General features: G+C 49.5%; 2 protein-coding genes across 2 annotated transcripts in view; one reads left to right on the top strand and one right to left on the bottom strand.

Moving 5' to 3' along the window:
• MED19 (mediator complex subunit 19) overlaps positions 1-8,227 on the top strand; it is an 8,646-nt gene extending 419 nt beyond the window's left edge. Inside the window, exons 2-5 of the mRNA XM_010833629.1 lie at positions 5,550-5,834; positions 6,011-6,107; positions 6,419-6,513; positions 6,605-8,227. Coding sequence (XP_010831931.1) covers positions 5,550-5,834; positions 6,011-6,107; positions 6,419-6,513; positions 6,605-6,673 — 546 coding nt within the window. The 3' untranslated portion in view covers positions 6,674-8,227. The remainder of the gene's footprint in view (positions 1-5,549; positions 5,835-6,010; positions 6,108-6,418; positions 6,514-6,604) is intronic.
• A 924-nt stretch (positions 8,228-9,151) lies between these two features.
• Positions 9,152-10,287, bottom strand: part of ZDHHC5 (zinc finger, DHHC-type containing 5) — an 18,621-nt gene continuing 17,485 nt past the window's right edge. Inside the window, exons 11-12 of the mRNA XM_010833628.1 lie at positions 10,018-10,283; positions 9,152-9,614 (exon numbers count right to left, since the gene is read on the bottom strand). Of these exons, the coding sequence (XP_010831930.1) occupies positions 9,449-9,614; positions 10,018-10,283 (432 nt within the window). The 3' untranslated portion in view covers positions 9,152-9,448. The remainder of the gene's footprint in view (positions 9,615-10,017; positions 10,284-10,287) is intronic.

Below are 10,287 nucleotides of genomic sequence, written 5' to 3'. Positions count from 1 at the left end.
AAGCCGGCCAATCTGATCGCCGCGAGGTGGGGCTGGGCGTGGCTCCTAGACGCCAAGGGAGGTGAGGGGTAGCCCGGGCGGCGGGTTCGGAGATTTCGGAACTCCGTGTCGGAAAGGACTGCGAATTCACGGCCAAAGGCACGACAGGAATTCTCGGGATGGACTGGGAATGAGAAGAATGGGGCTCTGTGGCCGCCTTTCACGCTCCGCCCTGCCTCTGACCCTGACGGTGGTTTTATGACTCCCTAAAAATTACTCTGGTGGTTCAGATGGTAAAGAATTCGCCTGCAATGCGGGAGACCGGGGTTTGAGCCCTCAGGCGGGAAGATCCCCTGGAGAAGGGAAAGGCTACCCACTCCAGTATCCCTGCTTGGAAAATTCCATGGACGGAACAGCCTGGCGGGCTACAGTCGATGGGGTCTCAGAGAGTTGGACACAACTGAGCGGCTAACTCTGAAAAAGCACCCAGGGTTCGAGTTTGGAATTTGAGAGTCCTGATTTAACATCCTTGCGGACCTAGTTCCACATCTGCTTCCAACTTCCTGTTGGTTTGTTGCTTTTTATCTCTGGGCCTGGAAACAAGTGAATAGAATTGGACCAGATTCTTTCATTCAAAAAATATTTCGTTGAGCACCTATTCTGTGTACCAAGGGGTATTGTACACTGAAGATACAGCTGTGAACAAGGCTGACAATATCCTTGCCTGTTTGGGAGTTTACGTGCCCATGGAGGAGGCAAAAGGTACAGGGTGAAATCGCATAGCAGTTATGGCTGTAGGAAAAAAAAATGTAATAAAGATTTAAGGGAGCGGAACTGAGAAGGCAATGGCACCCCACACCAATACTCTTGCCTGGAAAATCCCATGGACGGAGGAGCCTGGAAGGCTGCAGTCCATGGGGTCCCTGAGGGTAGGACAGGACTGAGCGACTTCACTTTCACTTTTCACTTTCATGCATTGGAGAAGGAAATGACAACCCAGTCCAGTGTTCTTGCCTGGAGAATCCCAGGGACGGGGGAGCCTGGTGGGCTGCTGTCTATGGGGTCGCACAGAGTCAGACACGACTGAAGTGACTTAGCAGCAGCAGCAGCTGCTTTAGCTAGAGTGATCAGAGAAGCTCTCTCTGAGTAGGTTACTTTAGAGTTAAAATGTAAGCGCAGAGAAAGAGCTAGCCATTCATGAGTGGGAGAAGGGATAACTGGATACAAAAAAAAAATTGAAATCAACAGCCCCAATGTGAGAAAAATCTTGTAATGTTTGAGGGACAGAAGATCAGCTGGACTCCAGTAAAGTGAACAGAGGAGTGATAGGAGATAAAGTGAGAGTGGTAGGCAGAGGCCTGTACTACACATTTAGATTTTAACGTAGTATTGACCAGAAACATGTCAATACATTTTTTAGAGAGTGAAACCATTAACATCACTGTGGGAAGTTGTTAACGCTTAAAATTGATCAAGGATTCATTATACAACTTATCATTGACATTATCATTTGCATTTTGCTCTGTTAGGTTTTTATTCCAGCCTTGTGCACCTTATAAACACAAGTTTATTTTCATAAAATTTTAAAAAGTGACACATCATGAAATTTTGAGTGAAGAAAATTTTTTCAGTGAATTTTATGCAGATACTTTCTCTTATTGTCCAAGCAACATATTTACTAGTGTTTCAGAAGATGATAGTTCCGAATATAGTTCTGATTCAGACGATGTAACTATTAGACCAACAAAGAGACAAAAAACCTTAGTGATTGTTTTCTGATACGGAAAGTGCAAATGAAACTCATGGTGCTGGAGAAGACTTTACAGGTGTGTCAGCTGTAATTATTGAATGTAATAATGCAAAGGACTTCCCTGGTGGCTCAGACGGTAAAGCGTCTGTCTACAATGCAGGAGACCCGGGTTCAATCTCTGGGTTGGGAAGATCCCCTGGAGAAGGAAATGGCAATCCACTCCAGTACTATTGCTTGGAAAATCCCACGGTCAGAGGAGCCTGGTAAGCTATAGTCCATGGGGTCGCAAAGTGGTGGTGAAATAGCTGAATTAATTATCGCGTTAGTTTGTGCAAAAGTCCCCCTTTCAGTAATGTTACTGCTTAGTGGTCCAGGAAAGAGATGGTTTGGACTAGGCGATAGCAATGGAGGAAAGAAGTAAATGGATGCAGGATAAATGTTAGAGGTAGAACTGACAGGAATGAAGGATTGAATATAGAAGTGGAGGAGAGAGGAATTGAGGATGATTTCGAATTTTTGGCTTGAATAACAGGGTTGATGGTAGTGCTGAGGTCAGGAAAGAACAAGTTTGAGGAGGTGGAGATCAGGTCATTTTAGACGTTAGTCTCGGGGACGTCTTTCAGTTCATCCCACGTCCATAGCTTTGACTGTACGGACCTTTATCAGCAAAATGTCTCTGCTTTTTTAAAATGCTGTCTAGGTTTATCATAGCTTTCCGTTCAAGAAGTAAGTGTCTTTTAATTTCACGGCTGCAGTCACCATCTGCAGTGATTTTGGAGCCCAAGAAAATAAGTCTGTCACTGTCTGCATTGTTTCTCCATCTATTTGCCATGAAGTGATGGGACCTGATGCCATGATCTTAGTTTTTTCAGTGTTGAGTTTTAAGCCAACTTTTTCACTCTCTTTCACCCTCATCAAGAGGCTCTGTAGTTCCTCTTCACTTTCTGCCATTAGAGTGGTGTCATCTATCTGAGGTTGTTGCTCTTTATCCTAGCAGTCTTGATTCCAGCTAGTGATGTTTCAGTAAGATGTTTATACGTTCAACCACGAATGTAAGTCGAAGGAATTTGAGCTTTTTCCTGAGGGAATGGGAAACCATTAAGATTTTTGAACTGAGTACAGCTTCTAAAGGTATCTGGAGAATATGGGTGCCATGTACTAAAATAAAGGAACCATGAGTGAGGTGGGGAAGATTCGGAGGTAAAGAATCCAGGGAATCCCCTGACAGTCCCGTGGTCAGGGTGCCGTGCTTCTGCAAGGGGTTTGATCCACGGTCAGGGAGCTACAATCCCATAAGCCTCCTGGTGCAGCCAAAAAAAAAAAACTGAATCTGCAATGAATTAAGAGAATGTTGGAAATGGAAGATTAGTTTTCAGGAGTGGAATCAGGACTGAGGAGAGAGATTTATAAATCATCTTCATAGAACTGATGGGCAAAACAGAACATCGGATGGACTCTTTTAGGTTAAAGAATTTAGAAAAAGCACAGAGTGGGGAAACGGAAGGAGGCAGTGCTGATATGAGAAGCACTGGGCCCCTGAGCCCCCTGCCATTACGCGGCCCATTCTTCAGCGACAGCTGGCGCAGAAGACAGCGCAACAGAATAGGGTAAGGCCTGTCACCAGGGAGGAAAAATACCGTGTTCATTTAATGTTTATGGAGCGCCGGTGACACATGAGTGAACAAGGCGTTTTTCTCAGCCCTCGGTGGGCTGGTAGCTCAGAAGCTGAGTTTTCTCAAGTGAATGATTATAAACAAGTCACTTCTGTCATTTGGACCCCGCGTGTTCATCATAACTAGACTAGGAAGTTGTAGGTCAGATATTTCTACTCTCACCGCTGGACCCTAGTTAAATTACTAAGAGGAGAGTGAAAAAGCTGGCTTGAAATGCAACATTCAAAAAAACGAAGATTGTGGCATCCAGTCCATCACTTCATGGCAAATAGAAGGGGAAAAAGTGGAAGCAGTGACAAATTTTATTTTCCTGAGCTCCAAAATCACTGCAGATGGTGACTGCAGCCATGAAATTAAAAGGCACTCGCTCCTTGGAAGGACAGCTGTGGCAAACCTAGGCAGTGTACCCAAAAGCAGAGACATCACTTTGCTGACAGAGGTCTGTCTAGTCTAGTCAAAGCTGTGGTTTTTCCAGTGGTCATGTATGGATGTGAGTTGGACATAAAGAAGGCTGAGCACCAAAGAGTTGATGCTTTTGAACTGTGGTGTTGGAGAAGATTCTTGAGAGTCCCTTGGACTGCAAGGAGATCCAACCAGTCCATCCTAAAGGAAATCAACCCTGAATATTCATTGGAAGGAGTGATGCTAAAGCTGAAGCTCCAATACTTTGGCCACCTGATGGAAAGAGCCAACTCATTGGAAAAGACCCTGATGCTGGGAAAGACTGAAGGGACAAGAGAAGAGGGCGGCAGAGGGTGAGATAGTTGGACGCATCGCTGACTCGATGGACATGAGTCTGAGCAAACTCCAGGAGACAGTGAAGCACAGGGGAGCCTGGCGTGCTGTGGTCCACAGGGTCTCAAAGAGTTGGACACGACTTAGTGACTGAACAGCAACAACAGCAATTCTTTGAAAAAAGTCAGCCATGAAATGTTTATACTGATGATGCCTTCCACTTACAGACTTTATACTTTTCAATATGTTTTCATTTGAACCTTGAAAAAACATTGTTTTTTTTTTTAAACATTAAGTTTAACATTATGATAGCTTCCATAGATAAGCAGAAACAGGCATATACAGGATTATAATTTTAGTTGCCCAACTTCTAATCAGACATTTCTTTCTTCTAGGCAGAGCTATCATATCTGGTATTATAGGAAGAATAAAGATGGTGGTAACAAAAGTTACCAGCAGTAGCTAGAAAAATCTGTTTTTCTCTGTAAAGGTGACTGGAGTTTCTTGCTAGTTTAAAAAAAAAAGGAAGCAAGACACTCACCACTGGGTAATGCTATGCTATGCTATGCTATGCTAAGTCACTTCAGTCGTGTCCGACTCTGCGACCCCATAGACGGCAGCCCACCAGGCTCCCCCGTCCCTGGGATTCTCCAGGCAAGAACACTGGAGTGGGTTGCCATTTCCTTCTCCAATGCATGGAAGTGAAAAGTGAAAGTGAAATCGCTCAGTCCTGTCCGACTCTTAGCGACCCCATGGATTGCAGCCTACCAGGCTCCTCCGTCCATGGGATTTTCCAAGCAAGAGTACTGTAATAGTCGGCCTTAAGCATGGTTGTAGCTGAGCTGTGAGGTTAAATTATTCTAGTCACAGCCAGAAGTATTAACTTCTCATTAGCATATTGATGAAACACAGAGCAATGTTTAGCACAGATTATAAGCACTGTATGTTATTACTCTGGTTAGACTGTCTCCTTGATTGGGTTAAAGCGGTTTCCACCACTGCCCTATTTGGATTTTTGCCTATTTTTTCTCCTCATTCCAACCTACCATTCTATAGTATAGTATTTTTAGTGTTTGTTATGTGTTATTTATTCTTGCTATTTCTTACTCAAAAATAATTTTTCTTTATTGGTAATTCTAATTTAAAGATTCCTTATTTAGGTTAAAATATAGTCTTTCACTTTCCCTTCTAGGTCAGTGAATTAAAAAAAAAATCTTTATTTTTGGAAAAGACCCTGATGCTGGGAAAGATTGAGGGCAGGAGAAGAGGGCTACAGAGGATGAGATGGTTGGATGGCATCACCAACTGAGTGGACATCAATTTGAGCAAACTCCAGGAGATAGTGAAGGACAGGGGTCGCAGAGTCAGACGCGACTGAACAGCTACACAACAGCTCTTGGAACTGATTCTTCTCCTTTCTCTTCTCCCTGTATCCTCCAGGCAGCACGGAGCTGACAGGCAGCACTAACCTGATCACACACTACAACCTGGAGCATGCCTATAATAAATTCTGTGGGAAGAAAGTGAAGGAGAAACTGAGTAACTTCCTGCCCGACCTACCTGGGATGATTGATCTGCCTGGTTCCCATGACAACAGCAGCCTGCGCTCCCTCATTGAGAAGCCCCCTATCCTTGGGGGCTCTTTCAATCCCATCACAGGGACCATGCTGGCTGGCTTCCGCCTGCACACCGGCCCGGTGCGTGCCCTCCTGGGGAGGTGGGGCTAGGGACGGAGGCCCGAAGGCTTCACGATGGTGGTCCTCCCCGCGTCTGTACCTAACATACTGCGCAGAGCAGGTGATGGGAGCAGAGCAGATGACGGGAAGGGGGTTTCCGCCCTCTGGTCACTCAGCCCTTCCTTCGGCTCCTTCAGTTGCCGGAGCAGTGCCGCCTGATGCATGTTCAGCCGCCCAAGAAGAAGAATAAGCAGAAGCACAAGCAGAGCCGCGCCCAAGACCCCGTGCCCCCAGGTAAGGAGCTGCTGTCTTCCAGGCTGGAGAGCCACGTGCTCTGAGTCTGGTTTGACCTTCCTCAGTTAAAAGCTCAGTTAAGTTCCTCATGAGCCCTGGACTCCCAGCTTCTCCTTAGAGAAAAAGCTGACATAATGCAGCCCCCCGGGCAGGCGGGAACTCGGGCCGGGGCTTCAGCGGAGCCTCTGAATGCGTCCTGGTTGCGCGGAGAGAAGCAGCGCCCTGGACTAGGGGTTTTCCTCACATCCCAGAGCTCTAGCGGTGCAGAATTTGGGGCCCGACCCGTGACGGGCACCTCGTATCCCCCCCAGAGACGCCGTCTGATTCAGATCACAAGAAGAAGAAAAAGAAAAAAGAAGAGGACCCTGAGCGGAAGAGGAAGAAGAAAGAAAAGAAGAAGAAGAAGGTGCGGTAGGAGCCTGTGGCGGCGGCCTGGGAGTCCCTGTCGGGCCCTTGGTAGAGGTCCCTCCTCTTCCTCTGCCCTCCTTTCCTTCCAGAACCGACACAGCCCGGAGCACCCTGGGATGGGCAGCTCTCAGGCTAGCAGTAGCAGCAGCCTCCGCTAAGGGCCGGCGGACCCTGCCAGGAGGACTTCCCTGCTGGGCTGGAGGCGGCCCGGGTCAGCGCCGGGTGCAGGGATGGAAGCCGGTCAGCCGGAGGAGCCTACAGGGACAGGCTGGGCTCCCGGCGGCCTCCACCCGCCTCGCTTTCTCGCGGACACCTCTTCCCCTCCCAGGAAGCTTTCTGTTCACCTCTTGTGTGCAGTTTGTCTGATGTAGGACTTGGTCTGATTTGTTAGGATTTTTATTCTCTTAAAATTGCATTTATCAAACTGGCTGAAGCGTGGCTGCCTGTCAGGAGGTAAGTGCCTTTCCGTGGGAGTCAGGGTGTAAGCCAAGGTGTGCTGAGGTCTGAGGGGGCTCGGACCTTGCATGGGATGGTCTCCTCAGCAGGTGGGGCAGCCGCCCGAGACCGGGGAGCAGGGTCCAGAAGCAGAGTGTGCCGACGCCTTCCTGCCCCAGGCTCGTTACCTCCCTGTCTCTAAGGTTGCCAGCTAGTGCCTGGGTGACCTTCCTGCTTAAGGCTGGCTGTGTCCTAGGTCAGTTCATGTGGCAACTTGGTAGTTGATGGAGCGAGCACCCAAGAAGTGAATTTCAGCAAGGTTGCTTCTTGGTCAGCCCTGTGGTTTTTTTAAAAAAAATAAATTTCTTGCAAGCAAAGGTAAATGATTCTCTTTATAATAAGAACTACTTTTGATCTTTGTCACTCCTTAAGACAGTGAAATTATTTGGCTGATGTGAATGCCTATCTAAGCTTCTAAGACAACAACAAAAAAGGCAGCCTAAACTAGCGAGCTCCCAAATCTTTGGCTACCTGATGCAAAGAGCCAACTCAGTGGAAAAGATGCTGATGCTAGGAAAGATTGAGGGCAAGAGAAGGGACCAGCAGAGGACGAGAGGGTTGGTTGGGTGGCATCACTGACTCATGGACGTGACTTTGAGTGAACTTGGAGAGACAGTGGAGGACAGGGAAGTATGGCATGCTGCAGTTCAAGGGGTCGAAGAGAGTCCGATGCGACCAAGTGACTGAACAAGGTAAAGTAAATCCCTTCAGTGTTTGCAGCAGGCCAGGCAAGCAGAAGCTACCACGAGAGCCCCAGCCGATGTCGTCTTGACCTAAGCCCAGCGTGACATGGCTGAAGTCCGCTGGGATGAGCCCCAGGGTTGATCCTAGAGTAGCAGATGGAAAACCACTCATTCTGCTCATGTTACCCTAGGATTTCAGAGCGAGGGTTTACAGACTTCAGTTATAGACATGAAAATAAAGGGTTCTGGCTGGCTTTTTGAGATGAGTGTCTAAGGGTGCCTTATTTAAATGAGGACACAGCCTTCTGCTTTCCACAGAAGAGACGGCCCGTGTGTCCCTGTGGTCTGCCTTTCACAATCGATCAGCCACTGGCTCGCCTCTGGCTGCATCCAAAGGAGCTTTACCATCCAGAGAAGATTCTGTTAAGGGACTGCAGGCAAAAGTCAGAGCTCTCTAAACTCTGAAATTACAAGTTTTGGTCGTTACAAGACTTTTTTTCTGAAACATCCAATTAAATCACTGAAATAAAAACAGGATCTGTCTTAAGTGGTTCTCTTCACCACAGCCCTACTTAAGGATGGGCCCGGACCAGAAACGCTTCCAAGGTCGTCCTTGTAACTTCCCATCAGAGGTCAGTCACCCTGCCTTAAGCGCACAAAACAACGCAAGTCGGCGGGGCTGGTTAGATCAGGATTTCTTTTTATTCCTTGTTGGTTTAAAATGGCTAATCAGAATAAAAAATAAAAGGGCCTCTGTCTGGAGGCTGGGGTCGCCCCTGTTTTTGAAGGTGAGAACCCAGGTATCCCCTCTACCCAGCACCATACTGAGGTGGGCAGGGGGGACCCCCCAAGGGACAGCTGGAGGGGCCTAGGCCTGCCGCTCCTTCTCTCCATCCCGTTTTTGGCATGTGATGAGAAATATTGCTTTTTGGATTCTTCTTTCCCGGCCTTGGGTTTAAAAATGACGTTAACCATGTGAACGGGGGAGGAGGGCTTTGAGGGGCCTGCTAAAGAAGCCTGCTGTGCTCCCTCTCCCCCAAGAAGGGGGGCTACCCCAGTATTGTTGCTGGAGCTCCGCCAAGCCCTTCTGACCACCCCACCACCACCACCAGTCAAGGGGCTGAGGCGCCCTCCTCCTCTGACAGATCCCGCCCTGCCTCTCCTCTCCCTGGGTGTCTCTCCTGAGCACCAGCACAGGGTGCTATGTCCTTGGATGGGAGCTGGGACCAAGAGCGGGAGCCGTGGGGAAGAGGAAGACCTCAGGACGTCTCCCCTCTTCCGGCTGGTCTGAGGAACAGGAAGAGTAAGGGGCCCCGCACACACCTCCCTCCCTCATCTGCCCATCCCAGGATAGATATATAATTTCTTTGATATTTATAATATATATATATATATATATATGTACACACACACCTGGTAACGCAGAAGAGGAAAAAAATAGAATCCGTAACAATAATAAAAAAAATTATTTCTGGTTTAAAAATGATCTGGTTCCCTCCAGGGCGAGCAATTGCACAAATGTCCACTGAGTCTGGTCCAGGGGGTGGGGGAGGGGGGGTCTAGAAAGGTGAAAGGGGGTCGCCACCCCAGTCTCGGGGCCCCCACGCTCTGACCCCCCAGCCCCCGCATCTTATGAAACGCCCCTCTTCCTCTCGGAATCGGCGGTTTACACTTGTCCGTGCCGGGGAGGGGGCCCTTGCGGAGGGAGGCGGCCCTGGGGGCCCTTTGGTGCAGGTGCAGAGGAGGGGGCCGGGCTCACACCGAGATCTCGTAGGTGGTGCCCCCCACCCCCGACACCTTCTTGACGCCTCCCCTCGTGGGGCTGCTGAGAGGCGGCTGGCCCGGGCCGGGGGTGGCTGAGCCTATGCTCTTGGGCTGTCCGTTGGATTTGCTGTAGGCGGTCTTGAGCTGTACTTCATCTCTGGGAAGTAAAGGAGAGCGGGGTCAGCGTACAACACGACACAGCAAAGGGATGCACTTTGAAACAGGTTGAGAGAAAACGCGGTGCTCTCTATATACACCTCGCTGACCCAAACACCCCCTTTCATTTTATTGCCCCGTTGACAAGCTCTCCCCTAATTATTCCTCCTCCCCAGGAGCAGCCACACTGCTCACTTCCTCTCCGGCAAACAAACTGCTTTTTAGGGAGATGAAACTAAGGGAAACGTCCTCTCCTCAGCCTTTCGAGAGGCGAGGCCCAGGGAGGAAGCAAGAGGAACGGGAAGGCAGGGCTCTCCCCAGGCAGCCCGAGCCGGGTCCGCGCGCTTCAGGAACCCCGAGGCCGCCTGCAGGCAGCGTACTGGAGCCAGGCCGAGGACACTTACTTGGGCGTCAGTAACGGCTGCAGGGCCACTTCCTCCGTCTCCGGGACGCCAGGGGGGGCCTTCTGGCTGCTGTAAGACACGGAGCGGCCCAGGTAGGGGGCAGGCAGGCCTGGCTCAGGGGAGGCGAGTCCCCGGCCCCTCAGCCCATCCGGCTTGCCGAACCGGGGGGCCACTGGGCGTGCCAGTGGCGTCTTGCCCAGGGGTGAGCGCTTGGAGTCGTCAGAGGAGGAGCTGGTGCGCGGCGCGTGGCCCGAGCCGGGCGTGCACTGG

This window comes from Bison bison, unplaced genomic scaffold (assembly GCF_000754665.1).
Source record: "Bison bison bison isolate TAMUID 2011002044 unplaced genomic scaffold, Bison_UMD1.0 scf7180017863815, whole genome shotgun sequence".
NCBI lineage: Eukaryota > Metazoa > Chordata > Mammalia > Artiodactyla > Bovidae > Bison > Bison bison.
Note: the sequence above shows the minus strand (reverse complement) of the source record. Positions and strands in the feature narration are given on the sequence as shown.